At 42.7% G+C, this 18,176-nt stretch overlaps 2 protein-coding genes across 3 annotated transcripts; one reads left to right on the top strand and one right to left on the bottom strand.

The window, feature by feature from the left end:
- The first annotated feature begins 9,358 nt into the window (after positions 1-9,358).
- Positions 9,359-15,293, top strand: LOC121974519 (ABC transporter B family member 1-like). 2 transcript variants are annotated; one of them, XM_042525629.1, is made up of 10 exons: positions 9,359-10,465; positions 10,542-10,596; positions 10,669-10,844; positions 10,922-11,382; positions 11,455-11,771; positions 11,898-12,121; positions 12,649-13,022; positions 13,104-13,809; positions 13,888-14,367; positions 14,453-14,715. In XM_042525629.1, the coding sequence occupies exons 1-10, from the start codon at positions 9,950-9,952 to the stop codon at positions 14,567-14,569; spliced, it is 3,426 nt and encodes a 1,141-aa protein (XP_042381563.1). In that variant the 5' UTR covers positions 9,359-9,949; the 3' UTR covers positions 14,570-14,715. The 2 variants fall into 2 exon arrangements, with proteins under 2 accessions (XP_042381563.1, XP_042381562.1); XM_042525628.1 differs by having other exon boundaries at positions 9,376-10,465; positions 13,888-15,293.
- Positions 15,294-15,449: 156 nt separating this feature from the next.
- Positions 15,450-16,372, bottom strand: LOC121974525 (ethylene-response factor C3-like). Its single transcript, XM_042525635.1, has one exon. It carries the CDS (start codon positions 16,293-16,295, stop codon positions 15,642-15,644), a length of 654 nt encoding a protein of 217 aa, XP_042381569.1. The 5' UTR covers positions 16,296-16,372; the 3' UTR covers positions 15,450-15,641.
- Between the last annotated feature and the right edge of the window lie 1,804 nt (positions 16,373-18,176).

Below are 18,176 nucleotides of genomic sequence, written 5' to 3'. Positions count from 1 at the left end.
CAACATATTTTACATAGGATTGGTTCTTGTTTTCATGTAGTTGTACATTTATTTGATTCTACTTTGCACTTATATAATATAACTTTTGAGGTCAAGTTAATTTTAACGGAAAACCTTCTTCTTTGTATATATATAATTGAACTCATCTCTCTCCACTCTCGTCCCGCTACAATGAGATTTGCATCATGATTTTTTTGATTTTTTAAATGGATTTTCAATCTTCCCGATGCGGCCGATGAGGTCTAAGATCCTGAAGCTGCGATTGCCGCGATTAAGGCTGCTCCTGACGCTGCGATCGAGGCGGATTCTGATGCTGCGATCGAGGCGGCGATCGATGCGGATCCTGACGCTGTGATCGAAGCGGCTCATCCTGATGCTGTGATCGTCGAGGCGGCTCTTGTCGCACCTATTCCTATAGTTGCGATCGAGGGTCCTTTCGACATCGACGACGATGATGCTTTTTTCAATATCGACAATGCTTTCGACATTGACTAGGATGCGCTTGACTAGGAGGATGCGCTTGACTGGGATGCACTTGACAACGGCGTCGCCCCCATCACCGAGGTTCTCGCCGCGGTCGTCGCCGAGGTCATCGACGCTCCTATGATCAGCAATCCCGATGTTAACTAGGAGGATGCGCTTAACTGGGATGCGCTTGACTGGGAGGATGCGCTTGATAACGACGTCGCCCCCATCGCCGAGGTCCCCACCGCGATCGTTGCCGAGGTCATCGACGCTCCTATGATCGGCAATCCCGATGTTAACTGGGAGGATGCGCTTGACTAGGAGGATGCGCTTGACTGGGATGCGCTTGACAACGGAGTCGCCCCCATCCCGGAGCTCCCCGCCACGATCGCCGCCGAGGTCATCGACGCTCCTATGATCGGCAATCCCGAGGTTAACCAGGCCCAACCAGATCCACAGTAAGTTATTTGAAATATATTATTAATTAATATTTCCTAAATTTTATTTTGTATATAGTGTTCCACTGAATATCGATTCGAATGCACCTGATAACGGTGTCACCCCCATGGCCGAGGTCGCCGCCACGGTCGCCGCCGGGGTCATCGCCGAGGTCCAGTTACGGCGATTCAGGAGGACGATCAAAATGAAATTGCCTTGCCATTGCTGCAGGAAGTGATTTTTTTTTTGGTTTTGAACTAAAACTACGGTGAACTTTGTTTTTTTGTTTGAACTCCTAAATCATTTCTAGTGAATGAAATTTTGATTTTGGTAGGCTCAGAACCTTTAATAGTTGCTCTATGGACAAAGAGCTATTTGGGATTTGCAAATTGGACCGACTTCCTTACTTGCGATTAGCACGCAAAGATGTATAATATTTCTATGTCATTGCATTCGATTAGTTTACAGCTTGATGGTTTTTTAATTTATCGTCTCATGTGATGTTTTCTTTAGATATTATTTTGTAATATTGATTCCTATTGGAACTTGTGGCTTCCGAATAAAGATTCTGTTCAATGCATGGGGAGTTCCTGTTGTGTGGTTATAAATGCATTGCTTGATGGGTTTTTTTAAGAATTCAGAGTTTGTACATGGATTTCTGAAATATGGATGTTTCTCTAAACTTGTTGGTTTCTGCGGTATTGTGACATGGTGTTGAAGGTGGTGGATTTCAGCTCATCTTTTGGACCTTTGGTGCTATTCTTCTGATGCAACTTGCTCGTATTTGTTGTTATCCAAAGTGTTTGTAAATATTTATCTGTTTTGTGCCGTTATATAACTTACCCTCCAATTGTCTGTCAAAAAGGTCTTTGATTATATGGCCTTGATACTAAGAAACTAGAGGATGCCAAAACAAAGATGAATCCTCCAGACAAATTAAATACTTGATTCAACACTAATTCATGTATGTCAACCATTTGAATAACTTACATGAATCTTTTCTACCGGCTACACGAATATCTAATGAACCTACATCACCCTCTTGCGCTATAAAAAGCAAGAAAACAACAGTAGAAAAAGAATAAATGAAGCTCGCTCTGAACTCACTGATCACTGTGTGATGGAGAACATCTCGAAGTCAGCAGGTTTCTGATGCCAAGAGTTAAATGCAAGGCTTTCTCTAAGCGTTCTTTTCAAAACCAAAAAAACAAAATCACTTCCTGCAACAATGGCAAGGTAATTTCTTTTTGATCATCCTCTTGGATCGCCATAACTGGACCTCGGCGGCGACCTCGGCCATGGGGGCGACGCCGCTGTCAGGCGCATCCCAGCTAGGGCTGGAAAAAAATATCGAAATACTGAAATACCGAAAAATTGTACCGAAAAAATACCGTATATATTGAAATTTTCGATATACCGAAAAATTCGGTACGGTATCATACCGTACCGAATTTGTCGGTAACGGTAACGGTAACGATTTAAAATATTTCGGTATACCGAAATACCGAGTAACTATAGATTAAATGATTAATTTAGATTCTCCTAAAGCCTAAACCAAACCCTAAACGGCCCCAAACCATGTTCTCTCCTTGCGCCATTGGCGCACACGTCGCGACTCGCGATTCTTTCCTTCCACAGTCGACCACCGCACATAGTCGCCGGAGAAGATGCACAACAACTTAGAAACTTCTTCTCCAGCCCTAATATTTTTTCCCTTCATTGAATATGAAGAAATCTAATCACCGAGCTCTGTTCTAAGAGTTATGCTTGCGCAAGTTCTTGTCCTATTTTCCGGTGAGTTTTAACTTTTGTTTCTTTGGTGGATTTATGGTATTTTTAGTAGGGATTGAAGCCTATATGCTTCCCCTATTTTTCCAGCTAACATTTAGTTATTTCTGGCAAGATTTCGACGAATCTCCGGCGAGCCACCACCCTGGGACCATTAGCTACTGGTTTAATCTTCAATCTTGCATATTTGGGTCCGAAATCTCAACTCTTGTTCTTATATGATCACTGGCCTTCATTACAAGACAATTATTTTTTATATATTATATGTAATATATATATAACTTCGGCATGACGGTATTTTACCGATACCGTACCGACATTTCGGTATACCAAATTTCGGTATACCGAAATGTCGGTACGGTATCGGTATCAATTTTTAGAATACTGATTTTTTCGGTATGGTATAAGGTATTCGATTTTGGATACGGTATACCGTACCGACCCAGGCCTAATCCCAGCCGATATTCAGCGAACACTATATACAAAATAAAATTTAGGAAATATTAATTAATAATATATTTCAAATAACTTACTGTGGATCTGGTTGGGCCTGGTTAACCTCGGGATTGCCGATCATAGGAGCGTCGATGACCTCGGCGGCGATCGTGGCGAGGAGCTCGAGGATGGGGGCGACTCCGTTGTCAAGCGCATCCCAGTCAAGCGCATCCTCCCGGTTAACATCGTGATTGCCGATCATAGGAGCGTTGATGACCGCGGCAACGACCGCGGCGGGGACCTCGGCGATGGGGGCGACGCCGTTGTCAAGCGCATCCTCCCAGTCAAGCACATCCCAGTTAAGCGCATCCTCCTAGTTAACATCGGGATTGCTGATCATAGGAGCGTAGATGACCTCGGCGATGGGGGCGACGTCATTGTCAAACGCATCCCAATCAAGCGCATCCTCCCAGTCAAGCGCATCCTAGTCAATGTCGAAAGCATTGTCGATGTCGAAAAAAACATCATCGTCATCGATGTTGAAAGGACCCTCGATCGCAACTATAGGAATAGGAGCGACAGGAGCTGCCTCGACGATCACAGCATCAGGAAGAGCCGCCTCGATCGCAAATATCACAGCGTCAGGATCCACATCGATTGCCGCCTTGATCGCCGCCTCGATCGTAGCATCAGGATCCGCCTCGATCGCAGCGGCAGCGTCAGGAGCCGCCTCAATCGCGGCGATCGCAGCTTCAGGATTTTCGACCTTATCGGCCGCATCGGGAAAATTGAAAATCCATTTAAAAAATCAAAAAAACCATGATGCAAATCTCATTGTAGCGGGACGAGAGTGGAGAGAGATGAGTTCAGTTATATATATACCAAGAAGAAACGTTAGGTTTTCAGTTAAAATTAACTTGACCTCAAAAGCCATATTATATAAGTGCAAAGTGGAATCAAATAAATTTACAACTACATGAAAACAAGAACCAATCCTATGCAAAATATGTTGAGTAGTATCTTGAGCATCCTATTTTGAACATGAAAACAACAAAAATTTCAGCATAAAAGAACGGATCAATGCAAAACAAGAATACTAATATACTTCAGTTGTTCTTCAAGTGTAAAATAAAGTCTGGTCCCAAAAAAAAAAAAAACTTGGTTGATCGAACCAAAAAACAACTGTAGTATACTAACAGTTTCTGCCACGCTAAGCAGTGCTAATTGTCCTGACCGCTGACAACATATCTGAAGCTAACTCAACTAAAATTACTTGACAATAACGGAAACAGTTAATATGTAACATGCAGTAAGGAGGCAACAGACTCCAGTGTCATGGTTGATAAAAACCCAACACAGCATACTTTGTTTTTTCCTTTCCGAGAAGAAATTATATGCAAGCAGGTATCAAGTCAAACCATGTATAGTGCATATACAGTATACAGATGCATATATGTAATCTTTATTGATTTTTTTTTTTTTACTTATAATGATAAAAATGCTTCATATGAAAAAAAAAAAATTACAAAAGACGTTACCTATCCTTTGAGGAGATCAGGGCAAGTACTAATTAGAATTATGTATTTTATGTGGTTCAAGCCAAACTGATTTGAATGAACCATATCATTTGATTTTGAGCATCCTATATCCAACCACATATGCACATATGTGGCTGCAGTCCAGCATATTGAAGTCAGCCACATACAGGGCACGCAGGGGACTGCAAATGGCATATAGATATTGTCCCCTGTTGCATATGCATAGGCGGTCACATATGGTACATCCTCTCAAGAACTATTATGATAGCAATTCTGATAATCAATACTAAGTTCCATGGCCCAACAAATCGCTTCGGATCACACATAACTCATATACCTAAAATCAATACCACACCTGACCAGTTTAGTGAATCAAAAATTGAGGATCTATAAAAAAATCTGGACAATTTACGGGCTATAAAATTCCATTAGTCCATCCCTTAGAATTGTTGGCAAACAATGACATGCAAACGACAAAAAGTGTATTCCATGCAGCATCGAAATTTCATGTTTGTATAATCAAACCAAAATGTAAAACATTAATTTTAAAATATATAAAATCATAATAACCTCAGGGAATTGTCTTTGGACCGCTTCGTGATTTCATTGTTTACTTGATCTAAAATAATGGACAGAAGGATTTATAAATCCATCAGCTGATTCATTTATGAATAAATTTTTTTCCATCCAAAATCGGGCGGAAAACCTCTTTCCTTCCTGTCACATAGCTGCCTCAACCACGCGCGTAGGCTGCACTATGTGGCCACCGACCTCGGGTATGTTCGAATAGTGATAATAATGAAAAGAAAGCAAAAAAAAAAAAGAGAATAATTTTAGTGGAGGAAATAGTTAGTAATTCATCCAAGCCCAACTGGATAAAGGATGAGAGGAAGATGATGCTGAAGCAGTGGATGAAGAAATAGACAAGTTTTGCAGTAAATGAGAAGCTATGTAAGAACCCTTGTTCGTCGCCACCGCCGCCGCCATCTTCGAGGTATTAGAAACAGTCGACGGAGGAGGATGAAGAGGGAAACGAAAGAGAGGAACGACATTTCTTGCCTCTCCAACAACAAGAAAAGCATCGCTGTTGCCGGAGGAGGAGGATGAAGAGGGAAAAGGAAAACCAGCCATGGGCGACTGCTTGGGCAGAGCTATGAGTTCTAAAAGAGGGAGGGAAAGCAGCCACTTGTTGTCCCTGGCTGCTCGCGAAGGAAGGCCTTACACGACAGCTCCCGAAGGGAAGGGAGGTCCTGTGCTAACGTTGTTTTTTTTTCTTTTTTCTTCTGTGAGTTTCTCTCTTTTCACTCGTCCTTTTTGGACAGGATTCATTTCATCGCAGTAGCCGGAGAAGGATGAAGAGGGAAAAGAAAAGCAACCATGGGAGACTGCTTGGGTAGGGTTGCGAGTTCTAAAAGAGAGAGGAAAAGTGACCACTTGTGGTCATTGGTTGCTCGGAAAGGAGGCTTTGTGCAATAGCTCACGAAAGAAAGGGAAGTCCTGCACTAATGTTGTTCTTTGTTTTTTTTTTCTTCCGCGAGTTTCTCTCTTTTCCCTCCTTTTCTGCCATGATTCATTTCTCTTCACTCTCCTTTATCTTCTTTCACACAGAGGACTCCACTTCCGCAATGAATCCTTTCCATTCTCTATGCACCCTTAGGAGTAAACATAACATTAATTAAAAATAAGTTGTTGGTTTGATAATTTTTTAAAGAAAATCACCCTTAAAGCATCCAGATCTCCCACTGTGAGCTGGCATCAAAGAAAGCACCCTTCACATTTTGATTTTAATCGGAGAAGCAACTCCGTGGTTACGAAGCCGCTTCTGTGACTTTTTGTTTTTTTATATATTAATTGTTTTAATAATTGTAATATATATAACATACAACATCTAAATTTTTAGCCGATGTTTACTTTGAATAATTGTTCAACGGTTAAAATTTAATTGATTAATTTATAAAAAAACCAATAAATATAAGATCCATTTCATTTTTTTAATTCATTCCATTGCTAGTTTTGGATTCTACTCATTTCTTCCTTTTATTCCCTATTTGTATTCGACATAGATTAAAATCTCAATACTTCCTTTACAAATCTTTTGAATTCTTCAAATACGAAAGGAAATACATATTCTCAAAATATTCGCATTCCTCCAAATATCCAATATCCTCATATTTTATCTCACACACAATATCCTCTAAAATTTTAAAATATTTCATATGTTCTGCAATATTCTCCAAATTTTTCAAATTTCCAAAGTTTTCAAAATTTTTTAACGAATCCAAGTAACACCGCCCTAGCTCCATTTAGTATGTATCCACCCTAAGATTGGTCATCCATGGGTAGCCAACTTGGGATGTCTTATCTTTATGTATTTTCTCCTACTCGACCACCTGTTCTAACATTATCATCTGTTCTAGCAACTCAGTTGCCACCACACTTATCACAAGAAGAGTGTGAAGTTGGGCTGGAGAAAAATAAATCAAAACGAAGATTTTGATCTCTCGATGAAGATGTGGTCTTTGCAAAGTCATAGACAACTATAACACCGATGCAATCATTGGTAATGACCAGAAGGATCAAGCCTTTTGGAAACATATAACTGATTACTACAACAAGCATCTTTCCATTAGATCTATGACGAGAAGTTATCAGCGGCGAAAAATCACATTATTATATGTTTGCACCGATGATAAATGAATTTTCTGAAACTTATAATAATTTTTATACTCATCGTCAAAGCAGTTGGAGTGACGATAGTATGTTGGAGAATGCACTGAATATGTAGAAAGCCAACAACAATAATAAGGATTTTAAGTATATGCATGTGTGGAGGGTTCTCAAAGAGTATGAGAAATATACTCCACAATTAGTTGCTCATTACTCTAACAAGAATGCAAGGACATCTGAATCAGGGGGAAACACTTCAACAGCAAATTCAGATACAAGTGTTGATTTAGATGACTCTTAAGTCCGCATTTGTCCGATAGGGCAAAAGGCAACGAAGAAGAAGGGCAAATCTAAAACCAGAGAGGACGACACAATGTAATATAACATTGATAAAAAATGATAAGATATTAAAATATATCAAATACAAAAAAATGGCTTTGCAGAAAGTCGAGATCTTTTATAAGGATTATGAAATTCTTATGAAGGATACTAGTGAGATGACACAGGACAACTTTATTTATATGAGAAAGATGTAGATGTGTTTAAGTATATTGAGAAGTTTTTTTTATAATGAAAAAACATGTCCTTGTATTTAATGAACTGTCCGTGTGGTTTAGCAATATTTCTAATTTTATCAAATATATCCAAAGAGACAACAACTGTAGGGAGGTTTGCCGTATTGGTCACAGAAACATGCGATGTGGGACAAAACCTATCGTCGGCGGTACCTGCTTCTACATTTACCGGACCGATCCGATCCGGGCCAGATTTGATATAAAGGAATTGTGCCCTTCAAGAACTTCTTTTCCCTTTTATTTATATATTATATTTATTCTTCATACTAGAACTTAGTGAAACGAACCGAAAAATTAGTGAAACTCCAATAATATATATACTTACGTCCTAACTATTATAAAGGTATTTTAGGGATTATAAATATACACCCAGGCTGTAGGCTGAGGGTTATTTAAATTTAAATTGTCTATTACATCGATTTTGAATTTCTAAATCAAAAGAAAAGATCTTTATCCCGAGGTTCATTTTTAACTCGGCAGATTATAATTTCTGACTTATTCATGACCGTAATTCCTAATGCTATACATTTTTCAATTCATGTTTTACAATCCAAATATAGTTTTGCATATTTTAAAAATTAATTATTTAGCCAACACCAAACCCCCATTAATTTTCATCAACTATTTTGATAAAATATACAATATTATCTGAATATTTATCTCAAATGACATTTTCGTATCACATTTTTCTTATTTTCTTAATTTTTACTCCGACAAATGGGACCAGTAATTACGCTACCCACAATCTACCTGCCTCTTGTTTGGTTTACCTAATCTCACCAAACATGCACACCGACTCTTGCTCGGGCTTGAATCTCTGCTTGCATAATTACATAATATTTTACTTAACTTATAATTAAGGACACTAATTTTGATATTTAAGGTGTATTAATTTATGGTTGCAACTAACAAAAGGATGATTATGTTTAACTTAGGTGTCTCTTATATTTTATCACTAAATTATGCGAAGAAAGATAAATTATGTGATAGTGAATAAAAGATGGGAGGATTTTTATTTAAGGACATACGTCTGTTGAAAATTGATCTCTATCCCATTATAATAAATCTATCTCCCTTTAATCAACTTAGCACTATTAATTTATTATAACAAAGGTCATATGTTGATCAGGTCACATAGCTGATTCTATAATTATTTATAGAGAAGTAAATCAATTATAGTAAAAAGATAATTATGTTCTCATAATCCATCCTTAAGTTATGTAAAGAGAGATAAATTATAAGATATGTGTATAACTAACCGTCAAGTGGTTAGGAGTAGGAGGAAAAATATTAAATCATATAACATCAAACTTGGAGAGAATAGACCCGTCCAATAAAAATTTTTCATTGATCGTCAAGATAAATCAAGAAAAGCTTATAACGAGTGGCTCAAAAAGCCTTGTATCTCAAAGATATGTGTCTTATTTGGATTTTTTTTTTTTTATAAATGGATCATAATTAGGGATTAAATCATAGACCCCAATGATGTTAATTGGGCGCCATGCAACTTAGTCCCGAGGGTTTATAGAGAGATAAATTATTAATTTATTCTTTAAAATGTGAGATCCATTCTGATCCCAAAATTTTCCCACACCATTAAAAAGAGTAAATAGGAAAATTAAAACTAGTCATACCATGCAAAAATAATCCCTTGGATGTGATTCTTACTGAATCTTTTAAATTTATCGTATGATAATCATACAACTCGGCTACGTTGAGTCGGTAAATTGTTAATTTATTGTAGTTTAAACAGATAAGTAACTGATCAAAATGTACGCGTACAACACGTGAATATTTACCAAATTATGAATGCTTCAGTTGGTAACATGCATCGATTTAATTCCGCATAATAGACGTATGGGACGTACCAGTCTTGACCAGTCCACGCTTGCTCAACAAGAGGGCGAGTGTCCATGGCGAAAGCGATCAAGGGAGAGCTTGTTGAAGATGTCCATTGAGGAGATTGAACGCCCAAACAACAAAGAGAGAGAGAGAGGGAGAGGGAGAGGTTGAGGAGAAGTGGATACAAGTAGCATCTGAGAAATGTCGGGGCAGCAACAGCTGCAGCAGGCTTTTGAGCAGGAGGAGGTGATGAAGCGGGTGGCGTTGGTGGAGAAATGGAGCCAACCTGAGCTCCAGGCCTTCCACCTCCCGTCCCCTCCCCGTCCTCCTTCCCACCCAAAAGGCGGCGACTTGCTGGTCGCCGAAGTGGTAGAAAGAGTCGGTGGCGGTGACTCCCTTGCCTCTGTCTATGAGATGGGGGTCGCCAATGCCAAGACGGAGGAACAACCTCCGCCGCAATTGACTGCGGCATCTCCATCGGCCGGGAATGATGGCCAGGAAGACAAGAAGCCTGAGTCGCCGGCGCAGACGGTGGGATTCGTTGAGCTGTTCCGGTTCGCAGATGGGCTCGACTGCGCGCTGATGGCCGTCGGCACCGTCGGAGCCATCGTCCATGGGTGCTCCCTTCCCATATTCCTCCGCTTCTTCGCCGATCTGGTCAATTCGTTCGGATCCAACACTGGCGATCCCAGCACCATGGCCAACGAGGTCGCCAAGGTGCGCTCTCCATGCCTAACCCTATTCTGTTACTTGTCGGACAGAGAGATTAGCTTCCTTTATGATTGATCTGCAGTATGCATTCTACTTCCTCGTTGTCGGCGCGGCGATTTGGGTGTCTTCCTGGGCCGGTGAGCGTTCGTCTTTGCTAATTTGTGTTTCAAATCGAAGATTGATAACTGATAAGGGGTAACTGTGAACAGAGATATCGTGTTGGATGTGGACGGGGGAACGGCAATCCACCAAGATGAGGATCGTGTACCTGGAAGCAGCGCTGAATCAGGACGTCCGCTACTTCGACACCGGGGTGCGCACCTCCGACGTCGTCTTCGCCATCAACGCCGAGGCGGTCATGGTGCAGGACGCCATCAGCGAGAAGGTCCGCCATGGTTGTATTGACCTCGCTCGCCATCCAATCTTGGTCGGCGGACTAATTGTGCCCTAATTTGCTTCCAGCTTGGGAACTTCATCCACTACATGGCGACCTTCGTGTCCGGCTTTGTGATAGGGTTCACAGCGGCGTGGCAGCTCGCGCTCGTCACGCTTGCCGTCGTTCCGCTCATCGCCGTCATCGGCGGCATGCACACTTCCGCACTAGCCAAGCTGTCGTCCAAGAGCCAGGACGCCCTCTCCCAGGCCAACAACATCGCGGAGCAGGCGCTTGCCCAGGTAAGGACCGTGCAATCCTTCGTCGGCGAGTCGAGAGTCCTCCAAGCCTACTCTGCCGCGCTCGGAGTAGCTCAGAAGATTGGCTACCGGAGCGGATTCTCCAAAGGCCTTGGCTTGGGCGCGACCTACTTCACAGTCTTCTGCTGCTACGCCTTGCTTCTATGGTACGGAGGGTTTCTCGTGCGCCACCACCACACCAATGGCGGACTAGCCATCTCCACCATGTTCGCCGTCATGATCGGAGGAATGTACGACGAAGATCCCATTAAATCACACCGAACCAAGATGTCTTTTTTATACTGAATTCTGATGTTTTGCAGAGCTCTTGGGCAATCAGCTCCGAGCGTAGTAGCATTTGCGAAAGCAAGGGTGGCAGCAGCAAAGATTTACCAAACGATTGAGCGAAGGCCAAGCATCGACCGGAAGAACGACTCTGGGATCGAGTTGGGTGCCATTACAGGGCTGGTGGAGTTGAAGAACGTGGACTTTGCTTACCCATCAAGGTCCGATGTCCCTGTACTCCGGGATTTTTCGCTCACTGTTGCTGCAGGGAAGTGCATCGCATTAGTTGGAAGCAGCGGCTCTGGGAAGAGCACCGTGGTTTCGCTCATCGAAAGATTCTACGATCCCACTTCAGGTAATTAGCCCGAAATATAGCAGAAGCACAGCTTCAATCCATTTCAGCTGTGGTGTAAACTAAGAACAGTTAGTTTGATTCAATTGTGGAGGCTCTAACCATCCTTTTTGCATATTTATCTCCCAGGACAAATTCTACTTGATGGACAAGACATCAAATCTCTGAAGCTAAAGTGGCTCAGGCAACAAATTGGGCTTGTGAGCCAAGAGCCTGCTCTCTTTGCAACCACCATCAAGGAGAATCTTCTCCTTGGCAGGGAAGGTGCCACACAAGTAGAGGTCGAAGAAGCTGCCAGAGTTGCAAATGCCCACTCTTTCATTGTGAAGCTACCAGATGGCTATGATTCCCATGTACGTATTCTGTTCCACCGCAGAAACCTCCATCCCTCAACTTCAATCTATTTGTTTTCTTCATTTGACTGGTCTCGTTCTTCTGTTCTGGGAACAAGTTCGTGCACTTTCAGTATCCCTACCACATGCATTTGCGATGTACAGCTTGGGCTGCATGGGTCCCTGACATAGACTTCTGTATTGCAACTTGCAGCTTAATGTTCCTTCCCATGCCCTGAGAATGTGCCATTATTGAGATAAACATGACAAGATTCCCTTCCGAGTCCATTTTTCTGATCTTGGCTGATATAGGAACCTAATGGTTTGTGTGAGCTGTGAGGAGAAACTAGGTTTCACTTACTGCCAACTAAAGCAGATGAATCTTTGGTTCCTAGTGAAGGGAAACTGTGATGAACTTTATATTAATTTGTTTGGAATTGTTAGGTAAATCACTGTCGGGAATTTAAGTGTATGCCAAGGTTAGCACTGGTAATAGGTCAAGTTTTGGGCATTCCATCATAATTCACTAAGATGAAAAATATTTGCAGGTTGGAGAGAGAGGGATGCAGCTCTCTGGTGGCCAAAAGCAACGTGTTGCTATCGCCAGAGCAATGCTAAAGAATCCTGCAATTCTTCTACTAGATGAGGCAACTAGTGCCCTTGATTCTGAGTCTGAGAAACTCGTGCAAGAAGCTCTTGACCGATTCATGATCGGTCGCACCACGCTTGTAATTGCCCACCGTCTGTCAACCATCCGCAAGGTCGATGTTGTTGCAGTTCTTCATCAAGGGACCGTCGCAGAGATTGGCACACATGATGAACTCATGACGAAAGGTCAGAGTGGACTCTACGCAAAGCTAATTCGCATGCAGGAGCAGGCACATGAGGCAGCTCTCATCAATGCCAGGAAGAGCAGTGCAAGGTAGCCGATCTTTCCAATTGCATAAGCTCATTTACATGAGTTGTAGTTTGTAGATTGACTTGCTTAAGCAATTCTTTGTAGGCTTTCAAGTGCTAGAAATTCAGTGAGCTCCCCAATTATTACCAGGAACTCATCGTATGGCCGATCCCCATTTTCCCGTCGTTTCTCCGACTTCAATGTATCTGAATTCGGCATCTCAGTCGATACAAACCACCCAATGGAGCATCTTGCATTTCGAGACCAGGCTAGCTCATTCTTGCGTCTTGCGAAGATGAACTCACCGGAATGGTCGTACGCCCTAATAGCTTCAGTCGGTTCCGTGGTGTGCGGTTCTATGAGTGCTTTCTTTGCATATGTCCTTAGCACGGTTCTCAGTGCTTACTATGCTCAGGATTACAAGTACATGCGTCAGGAGATTAGGAAATATTGCTACCTCATGGTCGGCGTTTCATCTGCAGCTTTGCTCTTCAACACTGTGCAGCATCTCTTCTGGGATGTGGTAGGGGAAAATTTAACCAAACGTGTCCGGGAGAAGATTCTTGCATCTGTTCTCCGAAACGAGATCGCATGGTTCGACAGAGAGGAGAACGCCAGTGCTAGGATTGCACGTAGGCTGACATCGGATGCTCACAACGTGCGATCTGCAATCGGAGATCGTATATCAGTCATCGTGCAGAATGTTTCACTGTTGCTTGTGGCCTTCACTGCTGGATTCATCCTTGAATGGCGGCTAGCCATGGTTCTTGTCTCTGTTTTTCCGATCGTGGTCGTTGCGACAGTTCTTCAGGTACTGCTTACCAATGTTACTTATCTGAGGTTCATTAATGAATTTAAGTTGAAATCGAGAGGTTTATGGTGCGTGCAGAAAATGTTCATAACGGGCTTTTCAGGGGACCTTGAAGGAGCTCACACCAAGGCCACACAGATCGCCGGCGAGGCCGTGGCCAACATCCGGACAGTTGCAGCTTTCAATTCAGAAGCAAAGATCACCCAACTATTCGCAACCAACTTGCAGGCTCCGCTCGTTCGCTGCTTTTGGAAGGGTCAAGTAGCAGGGAGTGGATTCGGTGTCGCTCAGTTGTTCTTGTATGCTTCGTATGCCCTCGGTTTATGGTACGCTTCATGGCTCGTGAAGCATGGGATATCAGATTTCTCCAAGACGATTCGCGTGTTCATGATCCTCATGGTCTCAGCTAACGGTGTCGCCGAGGCCCTCTCCCTCGCACCTGACTTCATCAAGGGCAGCTGCGCCCTGCGATCCGTGTTCGAGCTGATCGACCGCCAAACCGAAATTGAGCCTGATGATCCCGACGCCACTCCTCTACCTGGCTGCATCCGTGGCGAGGTCGAGCTCAAGCACGTAGACTTTGCTTATCCATCCTGCCCGAACTTGCCTGTGCTCTGCGATCTCACACTGCGTGCCCCCGCAGGAAAGATGCTCGCTCTTGTCGGCCCGAGCGGCTGCGGGAAGAGCTCCGTCATTTCGTTGGTCCAAAGGTTCTACGAGCCGACATCGGGCCGCGTGCTCATCGACGGGAAGGACATAAAAAAGTACAACTTGAAGGCGCTGCGTCAGGCGATCGCGGTGGTGCCTCAGGAGCCATGCTTGTTTGCTTCAACCATCTTTGAGAACATCGCGTACGGGCGGGAGGCAGCGACGGAGGCAGAAGTGGTGGAGGCCGCGACGCTGGCCAACGCGCACAAGTTCATATCGGCATTGCCCGACGGGTACAGGACATGGCTAGGGGAGCGAGGGGTGCAGCTATCGGGCGGACAGAGGCAGAGAGTAGCCGTGGCACGGGCACTAGTGAAGAAGGCGCCGATACTGCTGCTGGACGAGGCAACGAGCGCACTGGACGCAGAGTCCGAGAGGAGCGTGCAGGATGCACTCGAGCGGTCGGGGACGGAACGAACCACCATCGCGGTGGCGCACCGCCTTGCGTCGGTAAGGAACGCTCACGTGATCGCAGTGATCGACGATGGGAAGGTGGTGGAGCAAGGAACGCACTGGCACCTGCTCAAACACCATCCCGACGGGAGCTACGCGCGAATGCTGCAGCTGCAGCGCTTCGCCAATGGAGCTGCGACTGCAAATGGGACGTCGTCGCTGGGACCGTCGACGAGTGCCAGAGAAGCTACAAGATAGAGATAAAAGATCGAAACTTTGATGGATGTCCAGTTATTATTATTATTTTTGCTGTGAACTAAACACGATTGGCCGTGTAATTATGCTGTTCTCACTAGTAGATCGAATATGGCTTTATGACTCAACTGAACTGATTAGACTCTCACTGATTTAACCGGATCGATCAGACTCACTGAACCTCCTTCCTCACTCAGTTTTGGTCTACTTGAGCTTGAGGAAATGTACAAAAATCTAAACACATCTCAATTAGATTGCCCCTTCCAGAAGCCAAACAGTGCATGTAAACATTGCTGGAGTGTTCAATGGATCTGAGATTAAAGTATTTACATGCCCCTTTTCCTTTTATCCCCACACAGCCACACTACAAGCATAATGACGCCATGGAATTTAACAACTTCTCCTTTCTCAAGTCAATTGATATTTGATGTCTAATTAAGTATCTATCGTTAGATAGATATATAGATATGATGACGTCATGCAAGCTCTGATAGTCTCAAGAGCTCCTCCAAGTACTCTGCTCCCAAGTGCTCCAACTCCACCACAGTTTCGCTGGCGGGGTTGGACTCCGTCTTGCACCTCTTCCCCGCCGGACGCCGCCTGGTACGATGCCTCTTCTTGAGGGCCAGAACCGGCGAGCCCGTCGGCTCGATCCCCATCCCCTGCAGCGACTCCCAGACGCTCTCTGACGGGAAGTTGAGCACCGCCGCGGCCCCACGCAGCGCCAATGCGGCCTGGTCGTAGGCTAGCGCGGCGGCCTCCGCGCTGTCGAAGGTCCCCAACCACACCCGCACCCCCTGCCGGGTCGAGTCCCGGATCTCCGCCGCGAACTTCCCCCACGGCCGCTTCCGCACCCCCCTGTAGCTCTTCTCCGGCACGGCCACCGCCTCCGGTTCAGCTCTCGGAGAGTCTATCTCTTGGCTTCCTCCTCCGCTCGTCGTTATCTCCGACGAGGAAGACATGCTCGGGGCCTCCATGAGCATGTCAAGCAAGAGCATCTCTTCAGCGTCGTTCATGTCGAAGGGAAGCGGGGAGCCTCCTCCTCCGGCGACAGCGCATCGAAAAGGATCCATTGGGCTCGACTCCGATTCTAAAGAGTATCGAGAGACTAGAAAATTGAGAGAACTCATTGAGATCGGAAGAGAAGAGATCGAAGCCGCTCTTACTCTGTTTTTGCTCTGTTTTGTGTTCGGTATTTGAACGTTGAACTCCGGTCTTTTATATGCGAGGAAGAAGAACAGACAAACAAGTGACGCGGGTGGATGTTTCCCATTGGCCAAAGTAGCACGGGACCCGTGCATTAATATAGCACGTGTCAAATGACGTATGGCGGCTGGGTCAAACTCCAAGAAAGATGGTCGTCCCTTCGAGTGTCGTTACTGAGTGGTAATAAATAGGGCGTTTGCTGACGCGGCCACTTGCGTCAACGAACATGAATTGAGAAGAAAAAATTAAAAAAAAAAACTAATGAATTGATCCTGCCTTACTGATTAATCTTTGCCTTCTTTTTTAATTTCATCTTATTTATAACAATTTTCGATCGTTAGTTGAAGAGTTTGCATGGTGGGACAACATGGACATGGATTCATTGAACTTAATCACTTTGGTATATTAATTTTCTCTTATCTTTTTTAAAAAAGAGTGGCCAATAGTTCTAGAAAGTTTGACATGAGATCTGATACAAAGAACTTACCCTCTTCCGAACTATCTATTTGGCTGGCTCCAAAATTATTATTATTATTATTTTTTAATCAACTTAAAGAATATTGCATTATCGATAAAGTTGAATAACTATGATTAAATATCTATGTTAGCTCAAATGGAACCAATAGGCTTTGCCATTATCTCATATCATTGTTATACAAATCATTAATTAAGCTCTCACAAACTTAATCACTATTCAAGTAGTTGATTTATAATGCTAAAATTAGAGGTGAGCAAAAATTCGGTAAAACCGAATTAACCGAATCGAATCGACCGAATTTAGGAATTCGGTTCGGTTAATTCGATTTTCGATTTTTTTTCTAAATTCGGTTCGATTTTCGGTAAATTCAGTTCAGTTTCGGTTTTAAGTTTTATAATTCGGTTAAACCGAATAAACCGATTACATCGAATAAAAATATTTATTAATTTTTTTATTTAAAAATATAATAAATAAAATAAAATCTCTTCTTTTTTTAATTAAAATCAAATAAAATTTTAAAATTCGGTTAATTCGATTAATTCGGTCAAAAACTGAATTAGTCGATCTTTGATCGGTTCGATTTTTTTTTTAGAGAATTCGATTGATTCGGTTGGTTAAAAAAAAAATTCGATATCATAAATAATTCGACAATATACAGAGGTCATCGCTATCGTGGCATGCACGTGTGGTTTAATAAAGTAATTAAAAGGAAATAGTAAAGTTATTCATCTCTGATAAGGGGTCAAAGTTTGACCTTGACCCATTCAACTAATGACTGAAGTCAGGGCAAACAAGCCGGTCAAAGTTTCAAAGTTAATTGGATCAAGGGATAAAAGTTAAGTCTAGAACTTTCCTTTAGAACGGCTAATTTAGCAGTAGATTATAAGTTCATCTTGTGATTTAGACATGTCTATGAGATAGTGTGGAGTTGATTAATGTCGAGCAGAGTTATTATTATTGGATAAGGATTCGAAATTTGATGAAGTCGAGAAAAAAAAATGCTTATGACCGATCGAGGTTAAAGTGCAATATACTGTATTACATTCTTGACCTGTTCAAATTATAGATGTTTTGAATAGAAAATTTTATGGGTTAGGAGTTTATTTTGGTTGATATTGAAAACTAGGCAAATTTAATTATTGTTTAGGGAAGCAAGTTATTGTAGAGTTTTTTCTTAAACTAAAACTAATTCAAGTTAGACCTTTATATGAAACCTAAGGCTCAAATGAAATATGAGTTTCCCTAAAATTCTAATCCTTCTGTTTAGGTCATTTTACTTTGGTAATCATCATTGACAACCCTTAGCCTTCCTCTATTTCAGGAGGTG

Source organism: Zingiber officinale, chromosome 4B (genome assembly GCF_018446385.1).
Source record: "Zingiber officinale cultivar Zhangliang chromosome 4B, Zo_v1.1, whole genome shotgun sequence".
NCBI lineage: Eukaryota > Viridiplantae > Streptophyta > Magnoliopsida > Zingiberales > Zingiberaceae > Zingiber > Zingiber officinale.
Note: the sequence above shows the minus strand (reverse complement) of the source record. Positions and strands in the feature narration are given on the sequence as shown.